The sequence below is a fragment of the Bufo bufo genome, chromosome 8 (assembly GCF_905171765.1).
Source record: "Bufo bufo chromosome 8, aBufBuf1.1, whole genome shotgun sequence".
In the NCBI taxonomy this organism is placed as follows: domain Eukaryota; kingdom Metazoa; phylum Chordata; class Amphibia; order Anura; family Bufonidae; genus Bufo; species Bufo bufo.
In genome coordinates this window covers 11,025,508-11,045,370 of record NC_053396.1, presented here as the reverse complement: position 1 = coordinate 11,045,370, position 19,863 = coordinate 11,025,508, and the positions used below count along the sequence as shown (strand labels likewise).

The following is a 19,863-nucleotide window of genomic DNA, read 5'->3' as shown; positions in this document are numbered from 1 at the left end:
TGGGACAGGGTTAAAGTTAATTTACCAGCCAACAAGGAATCAAACTGAGAATTAGAAGTAAGATAATCTACTTTTCTTAAAGGGAATGTGTCGTCAGAAAATGACCTATTGTTTAAATCACATTTTTATGTTTAACATATTGTTAAAGAATTTTTGACCATGTTATTTTTAATTTTCTGTGTCAACATTTATAGTTAAACAAAAACAATAAAATCCTAAAGTTTTGGCACTGGCCACTAAACCTAATAATAGGGAGCACTTCCTGGTTTGTACAGATCACTTTACTGCAGTTATCTGTCATTCTAATCCTGACTATAATGATATCACCACTGTTATAGATAAGACAGCATCCACCATTCACAATAGGTGATTGTCAGAGCTTGTGTATTCCTTCCTTGTACAATGACCTCTGCACAGGGCACAGAGCAGCCTAGAAAACTCTCCCATAGAAGTCATTGAGGTCTCCTCCTGACCATTGTGTCTATGGACCATGAGGCTGCCGTAAAGCAATTTTCTTAATGCTTTCTAAATGCTGTCTAAGAACAGCTCAGGCAAGATGGCCGCCTCCATAATCATGTTTAGGAAATAGAATTAAAAAATCTGTAATCAGAAAATAAAAACAGATTAGATAAAAAGGAGATGTGTCGTTATCTGGTATTAACTGGCAGTTAAAATTTCCTTTACCTATTTCTTTAGAACTCCTTTAATTGCTTGTACCTGAAGCAGTGTCGACTTGGTATCCCAAGATGGGAACTGTCTGCATTATATACAATATCTGGGTCATACTAATCATTTTAATTACCATTTTTTTCAGACCATAAGATGCACCATGCCATAAGACGCAACTAAGGTATAGAGGAGGAAAATATGACCCCATCAGACCCCCAAGCTCCATCAGCCCTCAGATCAGACCCACATCAGACCCCCAAGCTCCATCAGCCCTCAGATCAGACCTCCATCATACCCCCAAGCTCCATCAGCCCTCAGAACAGACCCCAACACTCCATCAGATCTCTATATCAGACCCCCATTCCTCCTTAGACCTCAGATTAGACCCTTGTTCCTCCTCAGACCTCAGATCAGACCCCCATCATACTCCCAAGCTCCATCAAATCTCATATTAGGCCCACATTCCTCCTCAGATCAGACAATGGCTTTCTCCCATCTAACTGTTCAGAACATATGCACGCTCAACCAAGCTAAGTTTACATGAGTATATTTGTATGTGTAGGAAAGAGAAGTCTTAAGAGATAGTTGTTGCTGAAAGGTATAGCTAGTCTTACCCTTTTCCACCCATAGCATTCACCTAAACTCTAAATTATGTACAGCTAACATCATATCATTGTTTTATACCTTCAGTGACCAATCTATGGCGGACAGCAATCCAGCCAACAGCACCACCTTCATATTTGTCCTTATGGGTCTACCTAACACTCCACAGCTCCGTTGCATGTCCTTTGTGGCCTTTTTGAGTATATACTTGATGACATTAGTTGGGAACTTGGCTATCCTCCTAGCCATTGTCTCAGATGCTCGTCTTCATACTCCCATGTACTTCTTCCTGGCCAACCTTTCTTTACTAGAGATGTGTTACACAACCGTCACTCTACCCAATATCCTCAACAACATAGTAAGACAAAGTAATCTGATTTCCTTCCAGGCATGTATCTGTCAGGTTTATCTCTTCACGTTGTGTGCCACTGTTGAGTGTGTCCTACTTGCCATCATGGCTTATGATAGGTATGTTGCCATCTGTATGCCATTAATATACAGGACTATCATGGACCAAGCAGTGTGCCTTCAACTAGCATCTACCACATGGATCACCGGTATCTTGAACTCTATCATCCAATCCCTCCCAACATCTCTCCTGCCTTACTGTGGTGTCAACAAGGTTGACCGACTCTACTGTGAGGTCCAACCCCTACTACAATTGTCTTGTAGTGACACATCCCTCAACAAGATGTTGACCACTGTGTCTGCTTCACTATTTGGGGTTACGATGATGACTTTTATTTTGGTGACCTACATCTTTATAGTTTCAGCGATTCTCCGAATCCCTTCATCATCTGGGCGGTTGAAAGCCTTTTCCACTTGTAGCTCACACATCACCGTGGTCATCATGTATTATGGAGCCATCATCTTTATGTACTTAAGGCCAATGTCTAGTGATTCCCAGAGAATGGATAGTGTTATCTCTGCTATGTACTGCATGGCCATTCCTGTCTTGAACCCCATTATCTACAGCCTGAGGAACAAAGATGTGAAACGTTCTATAAGAAAATGTTTTACTTTGAGATTCAGTTAAAGAGGTTGGCCACTTTATGGCTACTTTTGGCCAATGCATATGTAAGTTGACTATATGACACAAACTAATATAGCCCTGGTTGATTTTCTGTGCCGTTTGCTTGATTTCGTAAGACATGTCCCCTTGTTGGGCAAATATTTTGTGCTTCTGTCCACACAGGAGACCTGTCCATAAGATGGCTGCTGATGGAGGGTCTTGTGAGCAGGGAAAAGTAACTCAGACACCACACATCGCTCAGCCTTCTCCACTCAAATACACCACATCTGCTTTCTGCACTTGCAATGTTGAGATTTTAGTGCAGGTATACTGTATTTTAACAGAGGAGACTGAGTGATTTGTCTGGTCACATAACCCTCCATCAGCAACCCTTTTATGAACAGGACCTCTGTGTGGACAGCACAGAAGACCTGGCCAACAAGGGAGAATACATTATGAAATATAGGAAATGGTGCAAAATATCAACAAAGACTATATTGTTAAGTGCCATATGGCCATCTTACTAACATTTTGGTCTATATTGTTAAGTGCCATATGGCCATCTTACTAACATTTTGGTCAACAGTAGCCAGAAAGTGGGCAACCCCTTTAAGGGGTGTGATGTGTAATGTGATGGATGCATTTAAGCATGAGGAATTAAAATCAATCTATCTGCCCAGAGGGCATACAGTTGGCTTGGTGGTTTAGGCACATTGATAAGAGGCCCTTCACTGATGGTCAATAAGTCCCCACACAGATCATTATCCAATGTTGCCAAAATTGGCGAGTTTGACTGACTGATCGAAACTGTATGGCTATTAAAGTGGCACTGACTTTTGATATCTTATAGGGACATATCAAAGGGTTTAGATCTATGGGGATCTAAGCAGTAAGACCCACGAAGACCTTTGATATATCCCTATAACATATCAAAAGTTTTATAAAAGTACAGTGCCATTTTAAAACCAGCCATATGGTGTAAAAAAAAAATATCAAGGATGTTTGTTGGGGATGACTATCATTTTGCCATCGGAAATCTCTTCCGCTCCACCATACACATGCATGCTTGGATTAGCAAAATATGGTTGTGTTGTGGTTGGGAGAGGAGAGGAAGCTGCTGGTGGGTGGCTTATCTCCCCAGGAACATGTTAAAATCCATCATACCCACCTTGAAGTTGAGGGGAGGCATGGAAGACTCAGGAGAGCCTCCATAAACATTAGATGGTTGGCTGATCCTCCCGAAATTGACATCCATCAAATTTGTCGGGCTATCTTAAAACTTGTAACAGGCAATGGTCTCTCGTGCACCAGTAAGTATGTCCAAACGTAATGGTCAAGACTCTTCCAAACTTGATCCAATGGTCAACTGATTTACCAGTAGAGAACACAATACTGGTCCATCAGAATGCGAATGAACTGAGCACATCTGGTACAAAAATATAAAATGTTTTTTGTTCACATCAACTTTTTGAATTTTATCAAAACAGACTTTATTGACCTGCCTGTCTGTACAATTCTTCATTAAACATAATACTTAGCAATCTCTTTGCCTTCTTTCGAAGGGTCTCATTTAGTCATTCAAAGTAACCACAATGGGAACAGGGCATCAGAATGAGAGCAAGAAGAATGAATGACAATAGCTACAAGTCTACTCTGACCTTCTGTGGTGCTTCTTTAGAAATGCTGGCCATACATTTGATATATCTATTCCTATCAGATTCCTCTCTGCTATGCTCATCCTCATCATGACTGCAGCTACACAAACTCAAAATGACCACAACTCCACAAAGCTCAAAGACGGTCTTTGATTGTTGAATAAGAAGAACCAGAGGAAAAAAAAACAGCACTGCATGGGATCCAATTTAAAGAGCACCTATCAGCAGGATTATCCCTTTTAAACCAGGCATACTGCCTGGTAGAGTTGATCCTGCTGATTAAAATGATACCTGTCTTGTGAAAATCGGTTGTGGCGATCCCGAGAAAAAACAATATTTATTCTATATACAAATGAAGGCTGCAGTGCACTGAGGGGTGGAGCCAGCACTGGAGAGCTGAGGTGACACTAGGCCCCACCCCTTTGTGCACTGTAGCCTTAATTTGGATAAAGAATAAAAGTGATTTTTCTCGAGAACATCACAACTGATTTTCACAAGACCGGTGTCATTTTAATCAGCAGGATCAGCCCTATCAGACTGGGGACTGGTCTAATAGTTTTGATCCTGCTAACAGGTACTCTTTAAAATAGCATTTCTCCTGATAAAATCTTTTTCATAGAACTTCAAGCAAAAATGCCATGGATCACAATTTATCATTCCCTCCCACAACAGTTTTTGGTGTAAAAAAGTTGCAAACACAATTTTTCGACTTAATGCTACTTGTGCAAAAATGTGTATGCAAGTGGCATTTCATGCCCTAGCCATTCTTGCAAAGAGGGGAGTAATGAGAGGGGGTAGGGCCAGTGGACCTGCATATTTATCTTCTATTATGCCAGGTTTTTTTTTGTATAAAAGAAGACTGAAATCTACACGAGCTAGAGGCTGATGTACACTCCAGTTTATGTCCACAGGCTGCCGAAACTGGGCTTTTTAATTTATGACAAGTTGTGAGCCTCTTTATAAATTAGGGTCGGAGTACCAGCTTCCCATAAAAACTAGCAGCTTTATTAATAACAATAAAAAACTGTTATCCAACTGTTATCCATACAAGATCCACAATGTCAATTATTTTGCTTGATCCACTTGTTAGTATATTGGGTCTTTGTGTTTCTTCATTTCTTCATGGTTCTTCGTGAGCTTCATTTGATGGGTTTCTTAAGCATCCATGTCCAGGCTAAAAGTTTGATGGGGCTGAGGCAGTCCATTTTTGATTGGTCTCTGATCTCTGAGATTGTGGTTATACTTGACTTTATGACATTGGGCTGATGGGCTTAATTCTATATAAAATTAGTAAATTTAGTTAAGTGTGTGTGGGTGATCACTGAGCCTGTAGGAGCAAGGAGAGTCAGGTAAGTGGAAGTTAATCTAAAGGCAGAGGGCAAATTGCAGGGGGCAGTCCAGTTAAGAAGCTCAAATTAGTTGCTCTGCCTTGATAACACTTTACATAAAGGGAGTCTGTTACCCACCAAATCAATTTAAAAGAAAGCCTGGCCAAATGGGGCCGCATGGTGTTATTGGCGGACCTATGGTATATCAAATGGAATGGTGGTGCCCATGGTGCTCTTAAAACCTTATTTGCATATAAATAAGAAGAAGCATTTAGGAAACTAGATTTTCATGAGACAAGTATGGTTATGTTTCGGGACACAAACACTACATGGTGGTATGCTTACTTTGAAGCTAATTCTGAAGGTGACAGACTTAAACTGGCCATATACTTTAGATAGCTGTGGGTTGAATGCTCATCCTTCCAACCTATCTTGATTCCTCCAGAACCTTCCTATACATGCACTCCTCGCCTGACCAAACCTGTATGTATTTCTAATGATGAGAGGAGTTAGCAGCTGCCAGACTCTTCTAATTGAGGTTTATCTACCTAAGAACAAAATTATTGGGCATTTTGAAATTCAACATGCAAGACATCAGCTATCAAGGTAGACACACGACGTGCCCATAAACACTAGATGATTGGCCGGTCCCATCAAAATTGGTGCATTTGGCCAATATCTAGTCAAACTGGTGCTACATTGTGTACTTTTGAATGTAATGGGTTAGTTGATGAGAAAAAAAAAATATTGTCTCAGGCAATCCTTGTCTTGAAAGGAGAGGGACTGGTTATGGTTGGTCTACTCTGAGGATCTAGTCATTTGTGAGATCACTGTGGGGATCCCAGCTCCCAGACCTCCAGTGATCTGATGAGAAATTGACAGTCCTGTACTAAGTGTAATTTATGGGAAATCTTCTTAGACCATAAACAAAAAGAATATACATAGTTCTCTGTTTATCTATGGCTAGCATCCAAGCATTGCCGAGTAGAATGGAGCCCCAAAGTCTAGGACATACATACAGTTGCAAGAAAAAGTATGTGAACCCTTTGGAATGATATGGATTTCTGCACAAATTGGTCATAAAATGTGATCTGGTCTTAATCTAAGTCACAACAATAGACAATCACAGTCGGCTTAAACTAATAACACCCAAAGAATTAAATGTTACCATGTTTTATTGAACACACCATGTAAACATTCATAGTGCAAGTGGAAAAAGTATGTGAACCCCTAGACTAATGACATCTCCAAGAGCTAATTGGAGTGAGGTGTCAGCCAACTGGAGTCCAATCAATGAGATGAGATTGGAGGTGTTGGTTACAGCTGCCCTGCCCTATAAAAAACGCACACCAGTTCTGGGTTTGCTTTTCACAAGAAGCATTGCCTGATGTGAATGATGCCTCGCACAAAAGAGCTCTCAGAAGACCTACGATTAAGAATTGTTGACTTGGATAAAGCTGGAAAGGGTTTTAAAAGTATCTCCAAAAGCCTTGCTGTTCATCAGTCCACGGTAAGACAAATTGTCTATAAATGGAGAAAGTTCAGCACTGCTGCTACTCTCCCTAGGAGTGGCCGTCCTGTAAAGATGACTGCAAGAGCACAGCGCAGACTGCTTAATGAGGTGAAGAAGAATCCTAGTGTGTCAGCTAAAGACTTACAAAAGTCTCTGGCATATGCTAACATCCCTGTTAGCGAATCTACGATACATAAAACACTAAACAAGAATGGATTTCATGGGAGGATACCACAGAGGAAGCCACTGCTGTCCAAAAAAAACATTGCTGCACGTTTACAGTTTGCACAAGAGCACCTGGATGTTCCACAGCAGTACTGGCAAAATATTCTGTGGACAGATGAAACCAAACTTGAGTTGTTCGGAAGAAACACAACACGATGTGTGGAGAAAAAGAGGCACAGCACACCAACATCAAAACCTCATCCAAACTGTGAAGTATGGGGGTGGGGGCATCATGGTTTGGGGCTGCTTTGCTGCGTCAGGGCCTGGACGGATTACTATCATCGAAGGAAAAATGAATTCCCGAGTTTATCAAGACATTTTGCAGGAGAACTTAAGGCCATCTGTCCACCAGCTGAAGCTCAACAGAAGATGGGTGTTGCAACAGGACAACGACCCAAAGCATAAAAGTAAATCAACAACAGAATGGCTTAAACAGAAGAAAATACGCCTTCTGGAGTGGCCCAGTCAGAGTCCTGACCTCAACCCGATTGAGATGCTGTGGCATGACCTCAAGAAAGGGATTCACACCAGACATCCCAAGAATATTGCTGAACTGAAACAGTTCTGTAAAGAGGAATGGTCAGGGGCGTACATAGAAATCACCGGGCCCCATAGCAAGAATCTGAATTGGGCCCCCTAACTCCGCCCACTACCCACCCCTGGCCCATCCCACCTCCTGTCCTGGCTCCTCCCATGCCACACCCCCATTTTGTCATAACTTCTGTTACCCCAAACGGTTGCAGTACGCCACTGCCCAAACCCCTTTAACTCCTTGCTGCTGATGCTGAGTGTGCACATAGCCACCAATCATATCCCCCCCTAAAGGTGACTGATGTGGGGGTGGGGGGTTGGGGGAATATGATTGGTGGCTATGTGGACACTCAGAATCAGCAGCAAGAACTTAGAGGGGTTATCCAACCCCTAATGCCCCCCAAAATGCCCAGGGAAGGGGGAAGGAAGGAGTAGGTGTAGAAGGAAAGCACACTGTCGTCTATGAGCCTCCCCCCGAGTCCTCTATGAGCCCCCCAAACCCCTAATGCCCCCTAATTCTCAGGACAGTGTGCTTTCCTCCCCCTACTGGGCATTTTGGGGGGCATTAGGGGTTGTGGGGGCTCATAGAGGACTCAGGGGGAGGCTCATAGAGACCAGTGTGCTTTCCTACTACTCTTTTCCCACCCCCTAGGGCATTTTGGGGGGCATTGGGCCCGGTTATGGAGGCTCATAGTGGACCTGGGGGGGGAGGGATCGGGGGGGGGGGGGAGTCTCATAGGGGCCAATGTGCTTTCCTCCTACTCCCTCCTCCCGGGCATTTTGGGGGAGCATTAGGGGTTGGGGCTCATAGAGGACTTGGGGGGGGGGGGGGGGTAGTGAAGGCTCATAGAGGACAGTGTAGGAGAAAAAGCGTGTCGCCCTCCCTCCCTATGAGTCCTCTCTTGCTGCATGCTCAATCAAAGTTATACATGAACTACATGAACTACTGAACCACACCAACCAGCGATATAGACCTTGGTGACAGTGTCACTCTGTCTGTCCCGTCAGCAGCGGTCCTCCACTGGCCTGTGCTGTGCCTGTCGGCTGTTAGTGAGTGGCGACGTGGAGCATGGGTGGGTGGAACATGCCTGTGCCAGCAATACACTGGCCAATCAGCAGCTGCCTCTTTCTGCTGACTTGCGCTGATTGGCCAGTGTTACGTGCAGCAAGCCCTTGACTGGATGGATCCGCAGGTCAGACAGAAACTGGGCTGGGAGCGGGGTAGGCGGTCGCTGGATGCTGAATAAACACAAGTGCCCCGCTGTGGCACATTTAAAAAAAATTTCCACAGTAAACGGAGTAGGCGGGGCCAAACAGAGTGGGCGGGGCCTTTTCTGCGCTCCGGGCCCCCCAGTGCCGCGGGCCCCATAGCAACGGCGTGCTCTGCCTATATTGGCGGTACGCCACTGGGAATGGTCAAGAATTACCTCTGACCGCTGTGCACGTCTGATCTGCAACTACAGGAAACGTTTGGTTGAAGTTATTGCTGCCAAAGGAGGTTTCAACCAGTTATTAAATCCAAGGGTTCACATACTTTTTCCACCTGCACTGTGAATGTTTACATGGTGTGTTCAATAAAAACATGGTCAAGGAGGAGATTCGGAGGACGCGGGGCGGTGCTGGGCTCCTTTCCGCTTGACTCATCTCCGGCTCCAGCTCTGTGACGTCAGCCGGCAAGGAGGAGATTCGGAGGACGCGGGGCGGTGCTGGGCTCCTTTCCGCTTGACTCATCTCTGGCTACAGGACTCATATCAGGTAATTTGCATATCACTCAAAACGTTTTTTTAACACAATAAAAGCGCAGAGAGCTATAGGACCTGGGTACTGCAGATGAGCTAGAGGCCATCTAGCAGCCCATGTCCCCAGCTCTATGCGCAAAATCATGGTGACAGGTTCGCTTTAAGCAGACTGTGATTGTCTACTGCTGTGACTTAGATGAAGATCAGATCACATTTTATGACCAATTTGTGCAGAAATCCATATCATTCCAAAGGGTTCACATACTTTTTCTTGCAACTGTATTATAGAGGCAGAACATGAAGCATAGGGTCTTTGGAGGATACAATCCAGGTTTATCCCAATGATTTTATTATTGGGCATTAAGAATATACTCATCTGACTCCTCTCTACAGTGGAATAAGGGTACAGGGAAGGGGAATTGGCACAAGGGTCATGAAAAGGATATGGAGAAGACAAAAAACACCAGAATCTCCTCCTTCTTTGGTACTGGTAACACCCATGCTGATCTTTGTCTCACCCACCTGTCACGCCTTGCCCTGTGAATGTGCGGAGATCTGTCAGACTGGCTGCACATGTCTGACTTCTTTGTTTGTTTTAGTTTGGGTTTGAGCTGGATCCACTTTCCCTCAGGTGTACTGGGTTATATTGTTAGTGAGGCTACTTATCCCTCCTTCCCCCAGTGGCCTGTGCGGGTTATAGTTCTTTCCTGGGAGCTCTTGATTTGTGGTGGATCGTCTGCTCCAGCTCTGCTCAAGATAAGTCCTCTCCTTCATTTCCCTTTGTGTGTTTTATCTAGGTCTCTAGGGAGACGATTGCTTCCTCCTGGTTTGAAGAAGCAGGTTGCCTCTTCCCTTTTCCCTGCTGCTTAGGGTTTGCCCAGGGTGTTTAGGTTTAGGCACGAGGGCATGTGCATATCCACTCTAAGGGTATGCACATGGGCACAGCAGTTTAGGGAAAGCTTTTAGGGATCGCTAGGAGGTGACCCTTTTCTCCCTAGCTTTTGGGCCTAGTCGTTTGTTCTGTTTGTTTTCCCGTGTTTGGTTATTTACCTGCTTACCTACCTATCGTGACATTATAACCCGCCTAAAAAAAAACTGTCATATCCCTGCTGTTTGTGAAATGCAGGCTATGGATGCCTTGGTTGATCGCATGCAGGGATTATCGCTGGAGGTTGCTGATCTCCGCAGTTCTGTTGCACGGTGTCAGAATGCTCTGGCGTCTGGCGCCGTTGGAGGAAATCAGGTCTGCTTAGAGGCCTAAGTCGCTCTCCCTGATAGGTTCTCAGGGGGTGGTGATTACTTTATTTGGTTCAGGGAGTCCTGCAGGTTGTATTTTCGTCTGCGGCCGATGTCATCTGGTGACGAGAATCAAAGAGTGGAGATCATTATATCTCTGCTCAAAGGGGACGCTCAGTCCTGGGCTTTTTCTCTGCTGACTGGTTCACCATCCCTCCGGTCGTTGGATTAATTTTTTAGAGCCTTGGGCTTGATTTATGATGACCCAGACCGGGTCTCTATAGCCGAATCTAAGCTGCGCAGTTTGTTACAGGGAGAACGTACTGCAGAGTCGTATTGTGCAGAATTTAAAAGATGGGCAACTGACTCGGGGTGGAATGATCCTGCATTCCGGAGTCAGTTTTGTCAGAGGCTATCAGAGAGGTTGAAAGATGCCCTTGCTTTTCATGAGTATCCCGATTCATTGGAGACAGCCATGTCTTTGACAGTGCGGCTTGATAGACGTCTTAGAGAAAGGTATAAGATTCCACTCGAGTGGGGGGTCCCGTCTGTAAGTGTTTCCATCCCACCTAATTCCCGGGGTAATATGACTTTTGAATCTGGGGCTGGAGAGGAGCCTATGCAGTTGGGCTAGGTTTTCTTTCGCTCAGGTAATAGGGATTTTAGGAAGCTGAATAAGCTATGTTACTTCTGTGGAAAAGAAGGTCATTTTGTTTGTGCATGTCCTTTTGTTAAACCTCAAACCGGTAATGAAAAACTACAGAGGTATTCACATAAAGAGAAAAAAAAGACATCCCTGACTGCTGGTAGTGTGAATGGGGAGCCTGAGCAAGCAAATATGCATTCTCCCTGCAATACCCGTTTCCTCCTGCCTGCCATGGTGGCGCTATACTCAGGAAATTTTGATTTTGAGGTATTTGTTGACAGTGGTGCGGGGGTAAACCTTATTGATTTTCAGTTTCTCCAAAATCTTGGTTTTAGAACTAGCACTTTAGATAAAGAGATACCAGTGTTTGCTATTGATTCCTCCCTTCTCTCCCAAAAGAGTGTTACTCATATCGTTCATGACATTCAGTTAAGGGTGGGGGATTCACATGTTGAGTCCATTTCTTGTTTTGTTATGAAGGGCTTGCCTGCTCCGATGGTTCTGGGTTTACCGTGGTTGATAAAGCATAACCCTACTATTGACTGGCAAACAAGACAAATCAGTAGCTGGAGTGAATTTTGTTCGGACAACTGTCTTTGTGCTTCTATCTCAGGGGTGTCAACTACGGTCCTACCTCAGTTTCTCTCTGATTTTGCGGATGTACTCTTGGAGGGTGGAGCTCAGGAGCTGCCTCCCCATCGAGAATATTGTCCGGTCAATCTCATCCCTGGAGCTAAACTGCCAAAATCTCGACTATACAACCTTTCCCAACCCGAGAGAGAAGCTATGGGAAGTATATTGGCGAGAATTTGGCAAAGGGACATATTAGGCCATCTAAGTCCCCTGTGGCCGCGGCTTCTTTTTCGTAAAAAAGAAAGACGGATCACTTACTTAGACCGTGTTTAGATTTCCGGGAATTGAATCTCATTACGGTCCGTGATCCGTATCCCCTTCCTTTGATTTCTGAACTATTTGATCAAATTGTCGGAGCCAAGGTGTTCTCCAAGTTGGATTTAAGAGATTATAATCTGATCAGAATCAAGGAAGGAGATGAGTGGAAAACGGCCTTCAATACACTCGAAGGTTCTTTCGAGAATCTTGTCATGCCCTTTGGTTTAACTAATGAGCCAGCGGTCTTTCAGCAATTTGTCAATGATATTTTCCATCATTTAGTGGGAAGGTTCATTGTTATTTACCGTGATGATATACTAATTTACTCACCCGATTTGGAGACCCATCAGGATCACGTGAGACAGGTGTTGTCGATCCTTCGAGAGAATAAATTGTATGCAAAATTGGAAAAATGTGTATTTGATGTCCAGGAGCTACCGTTTTTAGGATACCTGCTTTTTGACTCTGGTTTTCGTATGGACCCCGAAAAGGTCCGGACGGTACTGGAATGGGACCGGCCTGAGAATCAGAAAGCTCTGATGCGGTTTTTGGGTTTTACCAATTACTACAGAAAATTCATCTTGAATTATTCCACCATTGCAAAACCTTTGACAGATATGACTAAAAAAGGCGCCGACTTTTCTGTCTGGTCAGGTGAGGCATTACAGGCCTTTTCTGCTATTAAGAAATGTTTTGCGTCTGCTCCAATTCTGTGGGGGTCAGAGCAGTTCTGTCGCAGGGTCCATCCCCTAGCAAATGGCGTCCGTGTGCTTTTTTCTCCAAGAAACTCTCGGCCGCTGAAAGAAATTATGATGTGGAGATAGAGAGTTGCTGGCCATTAAATTGGCCTTTGAAGAATAGCGTCATTGGTCGGAGGGGGCTACTCATCCTATTACGGTATATACTGACCACAAGAATTTGGCTTACTTGCAGTCTGCTAAGCGCCTGAATCCTAGACAGGCTAGATGGTCACTGTTTTTTACTAGGTTCAATTTTGTGGCCACCTTTCGCCCTGGGGTTAAAAACATCAAGGCAGATGCGTTGTCACATAGTTTTCCTGGGGGGAGTGATTCGGAGGATGTCGCTGCGATTTTGACTGATGGGGTGGTGGTTTCCGCTCTGTATCCCGAGTTGGAGATGGAGGTGTTGGGGACCCAGGAGGAGGCTCCTGATTCTTGTCCTCCAGACAAGTTGTTTGTTCCTGCTGAACTGCGATACAAGGTGTTCAAGGAACATCATGATACGGTCCTTGCGGGACATCCTGGAAGCAAATCCACCATAGATCTTATTTCCCGGAGATTCTGGTGGCCAGGGTTGCGCAAGGGTGTGGAGGGTTATGTGACAGCTTGTGAGACCTATGCACGCGCAAAGGTGGCTCACACTCGGCCTTCAGGATCCCTTCTTCCTTCATCCATCCCGTCTTGTCCTTGGACGCATTTGTCCATGGACTTTATTACCAATTTACCGAGTTCCTCTGGGAAAACTGTGATTTTAGTGGTAGTGGACCGCTTCAGTAAGATTGCCCACTTTGTACCGTTGCCTAGCTTGCCCAATGCCAAAACTCTCGCTCAGGTTTTTATCGATAACATTGTAAAAGTACATGGCATTCCCTCTGATGTGGTGTCTGATAGGGGGATGCAATTTGTTTCCAGGTTTTGGAGGGCGTTCTGCTCTCGTCTGGGAATTCAACTGTCTTTTTCTTCAGCTTTTCATCCCCAGTCGAATGGTCAGACAAAGCGCACTAACCAAAACCTGGAGACCTATTTGAGGTGTTTTGTTGCTGAGAACCAGGATGACTGGTCCTCGTTCTTGTCTCTAGCCGAATTTGCCTTGAATAACCATAGACAGGAGTCCACTGATAAGTCGCCATTTTTTGGCGCATATGGTTTTCACCCACAGTTTGGTACTTTTTCTGGGACTGGATCTTCTGGGATGCCAGAAGAGGAGAGATACTCTTCCGCCTTGTCATCTATCTGGCGGAAGATCCAAGTTAATTTGGAAAAGATGGGTGAAAGATATAAACGGATGGCTGACAGGAGACGTATGACTGGTCCGGACCTGTGTGTGGGTAATTCGGTGTGGTTGTCCACTAGAAACATTAAGCTGAAGGTACCATCTTGGAAATTGGGTCCAAGATTTATTGGCCCTTACAAAATCTCTGCGATTGTCAACCCGGTGGCGTTTCGTCTGGATCTTCTGCAGACCTGGAAGATCTATAATGTGTTTCACAGGTCTTTATTAAACAAATATGTGGAACCTGTGGAACCAACTCCATTGCCACCTCCCCCTCACGTGTCCTTCGGGGTTCCCTCCAGTACCTGGCGCACTGAAAGGGATACGGTCCCGAGGAAAGAATGTGGGTTCCGGCTGCTGATGTCAGTGCTAGCCGCCTGGTGAGGGCCTTTCACAGGGCACACCCGGATAAAGTTGGTTCAGGGTGTCCGGAGGTCACCCGTAGAAGGGGGGGGGGGGCGTACTGTCCTGCCTTGCCCTGTGAATGTGCGGAGATCTGTCAGACTGGCTGCCCCTGTCTGATTTCTTTGTTTGTTTTGATTTGGGTTTGAGCTGGATCCACCTTCCCTCAGGTGTACTGGGTTTCATTGTTAGAAAGGCTATTTATCCCTCCTTCCCCCAGTGGCCTGTGCGGGTTATAGTTCTATCCTGGGAGCTCTTGATTTGTGGTGGATCGTCTGCTCCAGCTCTGCTCAAGATAAGTCCTCTCCTTCATTTCCCCCTTGTGTGTTTTATCTAGGCCTCTAGGGAGACGATTGCTTCCTCCTGGTTTGAAGAAGCAGGTTGCCTCTTCCCTTTTCCCTGCTGCTTAGGGTTTGCCCAGGGTGTTTAGGTTTAGGCACGAGGGCATGTGCATATCCACCTTAAGGTTATGCACATGGGCACAGCAGTTTAGGGAAAGCTTTTAGGGATCGCTAGGAGGTGCCCCTTTTCTCCCTAGCTTTTGGGCCTAGTCATTTGTTCTGTTTGTTTTCCCGTGTTTGGTTATTTCCCTGCTTACCTACCTATCGTGTACCTATCATTGTTGTACGGCAATGGTGGAGTGGACCTCTGTGAGTTCCCTTCTGTCTTGTTAACTTCTTAACTTACATCGGGGTGCTTAGGAGCCCTACAAAACTTCAAACAGCTACTGTGGCAACTTTGGCTAGGGCTCCACCTCTCCAAATTCACAGTTGACAGTAAATGGTTAATTCCTTAATGCATGTGTCACGATACTAGTGGAATACTGATGGAATCCAATGGCAGGGACAAGGCCTAAACATAGGAGGCACCGGAGTCTTGAACACGAGGTATCAGGAATGCAGATGAAGGCAGGGATCCAGATGAGAGGTCACGGGGAAACCCAGCGAGCGGTCAGCAGGTGTCCAGGAGTAGCAGGGTAAACCGCAAGGAGAAGGAACAAACCAAAGAGCAAGTTCCAGCCAAGAGGACTGCACAAGCGGGAGCTAAAACACAATACTCAAGCAATGAGTAACAGGCTTGAAAGGTTTATATATGAAGCAGGGAGTAAGATGGCACCCAGCTGAGACACAATCCACCATCTTAACTGAGGGAAAACTTAAGGGCAAGACAGTCTGAACTAAACAGACATAACAGGATGATTCCTGACAGCATGACTTATTCTGACAAATAGCTTCTTTGAAGCCTGCTGAACATCCTTGTTCCTTAAAGTGTAGATGAAAGGGTTGAACATGGGGGCAAGAATGGTGTACATCACACTGGCTATCCTGTCCTTGATCAAAGAGTAGCTAGACGATGGACGAAAGTACATAAACATTATTGTCCCAAAATAAAATGTCACCACAGCTAGATGGGAAGAGCAGGTGGAGAAAACTTTTCTCCTTCCTTTGGCAGAATGAATCTTAAGAATGGTGGAAATAATCCGGACATAGGAGGCCAAAATGAACAGAAAGGGACCAGCGACCACAATGGATCCTTCAGTGAAGATGACTACTTGATTGATGGTAGTGTCTGAGCAGGAGAGTTTGAAGAGAGGCACCATGTCACAAAAGTAATGGTCGATGTGGTTGGACTTGCAGTATGAGAGTCTCGATGTTAAAGTGGTATGTAGAATGGCATTTGCTGTAGACAGGACCCAGCAAATGGCAACAAGTTGGGCACGCAGTTTCCTATTCATTACAATTCCATAATGGAGAGGGTCGCAAATGGCTAGATATCGATCATAAGCCATGACAGCAAGTAAGAAGTCCTCAACATTGGCAAATGTCAAAAAGAAGTAGATTTGGGCCATACATCCACCAAACAATATGACCCTTCTCTTCAAGTCCAACAAAAAATTCTTCAACATTTGAGGAACCGTCACCAAACACAGACAGGTGTCTACAAATGATAGGTTGGTCAGGAAGAAGTACATTGGGGAATGTAGTTGGGAGTCAGAGATGGTCAATGCAATGATTGCTAAGTTTCCAGTTATGGTGACAATCAAGATGAAGAAAAATACTACAAAGAGCTTGAGCTGGTAACTATGGAGATCGGCAAATGTGGAGAGTATAAATTCTGTCACCGATGAAGTGTTGGTGGTTTCCATATCTTTTAGGTTTGTTCTTATATTTCTAAAGCCATGAAACAATAACAAAAAATAAAAAAATAGATAAACTCAGAGTAATAACATATCATTCATAATTTTTCAGCACTGAAAAACTTTAAGGGAAAAAAAACGGAATATGTAAAAAACAGATAAAAGCAGCCAAGCTAGAGACAGAGAGACTCTTAGCCAAAGAAAGTAAAACTAACCCTAAAATGTTCTTCAATTATATAAATGGTAAAACTTTAAACCTGAAAGTGTTGGGCCTTTACAGAGTGATGAGGGAAGAGTTGTAGAGAGCAATGAGCGGAAAGGAAATCAATTAAATATTTTTTTCTCCACTGTATTCACTGAGGAAAATGAACTGTCAGATGAAATGCAGAGTGTAAACATACATTCCCCATTAAAATTTTCTTGTGCGCAGTGGCTTCTAAAAAAGGTTAAAAAAGACAAATCACCTGGACCAGACGGCATACACCCTCATACAGTAGAATTAAGTAATGTCCCAGCCAGACCCATTTTTCTGATATTTAAGGATTCTATATTGACAGGGAGTTTAGCAAATGTGGTGCCCATATTTAAAAAGGGGGTCAAAAGAGCCCGGAAACTATAGACCAGTAAGTCTAACATCTGTCATGGGTAAACTGTTTGAAGGTTTTCTAAGAGATGCTATCTTGGAGTAACTTAATGAAAATAAGCGTATAACACTGTACCATGAGGTCCTGTCAAACTAATTTAATCAGTTTCTATGAGGAGGTAAGTTCTAGACCAGGCATCTCAAACTCGCGGCCCTCCAGCTGTTGTAAAACTACAACTCCCACAATGCCCTGCTGTAGGCTGATACCTGTAGGCTGTCCGGGCATGCTGGGAGTTGTAGTTTTGCAACAGCTGGAGGGCCGCGAGTTTGAGATGCCTGTTCTAGACTGTACCAGGGTGAGTTAATCGATTTCGTATATATGGACTTCTCCAAAGCATTTGGCACTCTACCACATAAAAGGTTAGTACATAAAATGAGAATGCTGCTTGGACTGGGGAAAAAGGTGTTTATGTAGGTAAGTAACTGGCTCAGTGATAGAAAACAGAGGGCGGTTATTAACGGTACACACTCATATTGGGTTACTGTCAATACCGGGGTACCACAGGGGTCAGTACTCGAGGGGTCACCAATGGAGTACCTCAGGGGTCAGTATTGGCCCCTATTCTCTTCAATATATATAGTAATGATCTTGTAAAGGGGTTGTGCAGTAAAATATAAATTTTACTAAACTATGTAAAGTAATTAACACAGTAGAGGACAGTACACTGCTACAGATGGCTATCTTGGAGGCTTGGGCAGATAAGTGGCAAATGAGGTTTAACACTAGTAAATGTAAGGTTATGCACATGGGAAAGAATAATGCAAGTCACCCGTACATACTGGAAATGGACTTAGGAGTTTTAGTGGACAGCAAACTTAACTGGAGCAACCAGTGTCAGGCAGCTACTGACAAAGCCAATAACATAATGGGTTGCATCAAAAGGGGCATAGATGCCAGTAATGAGAACATAGTCCTGCCACTTTACAAATCACTGGTCAGACTACACATGGAGTACTGTGTACAGTTCTGGGCTAGTATGAACAAGGCAGACATAGCAGAGCTGGAGAGGGTTCAGAGGAGGGCAACTAAAGTAATAACTGGAATGGGTGGACTACAGGACCCAGAAAGATGATCAAAATTAGGGTTATTTAGTTTAGTAAAATGAAGACTGAGGGGAGATCTAATAACTATGTATAACTATATCAGAGGTCAGTACAGAGATCACTCCCATCATCTATTTATCCCCAGGACTGTGACGAGGGGACATCCTCTGCGTCTGGAGGAAAGAAGGTTTGTACACAAACATAGAAGAGGATTCTTTACGGTAAGAGCAGTGAGACTATGGAACTCTCTGCCTGAGGAGGTGGTGATGGTAAGTTCACTAAAAGAGTTCAAGAGGGGCCTGGATGTATTTCTGGAGTGTAATATTATTACAGGTTAGAGTTGTTAGATTTCTGGAGAAGGGTCATTAATCCAGGGAGTTATTCTGATTGCCTGATTGGAGTCGGGAATGAGGAAATAAGGAAAATTGTCTTCTACCTCACAGTTTTTTTTTTTCCTTCCTCTGGGTCAACTTGCAGGATAACAGGCTGAACTGGATGGGCAGATGTCTTTTTTTATCCTTACTATGTCATTATGTTCTTTGTTCTCTAGATCAGGTCCCTTACAATCTAGTTTTGGTAGAAATTTTGGTTGGAACACCTTCAAGCTGGTCATACATGTTAGAATGGCAAAAATACAAGTCATAGTTTCAAGCTCCAACTTGTATGGGGAGCAGCCAAAAATTCTTGCGTCGGACGGATATCATTTTTACATCTTGTACTCACTTAGGGTGGATTCATTGGCAGGGCCTACTTTGGGTTGGATGCTGCTCTATGCAATATCTTCTGTTAACACCCCCCTACAACATGCAAGTCATAAACCAGGCTGATCATGTTCATCAGTACAGGCATTAACCAACCTTTCTTGTAACCAGAGTAGCAAGGGGTCCTCTTCATAGTCATCTTCATATGAGGTTGCCCTAAACTGAACCTCATGGGCTGGAATATATTATTGTGTCAAGACTAACTGGGGAATCCTCTGGTCTTCTGGTGGAATATATCTTATCATTTATTGGGGAATACTCTATAACCCAGATTTGTACACGTCATCCTCAACAATACCTAAAACAGACAAACTTTGGCATTCAGTGGAGATCCCAAATCCATATTAAGAGCTTCAAAAGGCCACATATCTGACAATAAATTGCAAAGCATCCCATGATTGCCACTGGAATGCCAAGAAAATACTCTTGGTATCAAATAAAAACCCAAACTGCCACCTTACATTATACAACATCTGCATGATCCCTGACCCTATACCTCTTCTCGGGTTGAAAGTTTTACCACAATTTCTACAGTTTCCTGCCTAGTCACTACTGTTCCCAGTGGACCCCAGCAGTAGCTCTCTGAAGCAATATATAGGACCCATGTCTACTCATTGCTCAACACGGTGACCTATAACAGTGTCAGCCAGCCACAGTGCTCAAAGTATCAGAAGTCCAACATGACTCATAGAAGTCCCAGCTACTCAAAGTGGTGCACCAGTACCTGCCACAATGTTACACAGCAGTGCCGAATACAGGTATCTTTTTTCCACAGGGACCTGTTGCAGTAAAAACCACCCACAGTGACCGATGGC

At 44.2% G+C, this 19,863-nt stretch overlaps 2 protein-coding genes across 2 annotated transcripts; one reads left to right on the top strand and one right to left on the bottom strand.

Moving 5' to 3' along the window:
- Positions 1-1,369: 1,369 nt before the first annotated feature.
- On the top strand, positions 1,370-2,308 carry LOC120977550 (olfactory receptor 1044-like). The gene has a single exon (XM_040405542.1). It carries the CDS (start codon positions 1,370-1,372, stop codon positions 2,306-2,308), a length of 939 nt encoding a protein of 312 aa, XP_040261476.1.
- A 13,332-nt stretch (positions 2,309-15,640) lies between these two features.
- LOC120977548 (olfactory receptor 1F1-like) lies at positions 15,641-16,609 on the bottom strand. Its single transcript, XM_040405541.1, has one exon. The coding sequence runs from the start codon at positions 16,607-16,609 to the stop codon at positions 15,641-15,643; it is 969 nt and encodes a 322-aa protein (XP_040261475.1).
- Between the last annotated feature and the right edge of the window lie 3,254 nt (positions 16,610-19,863).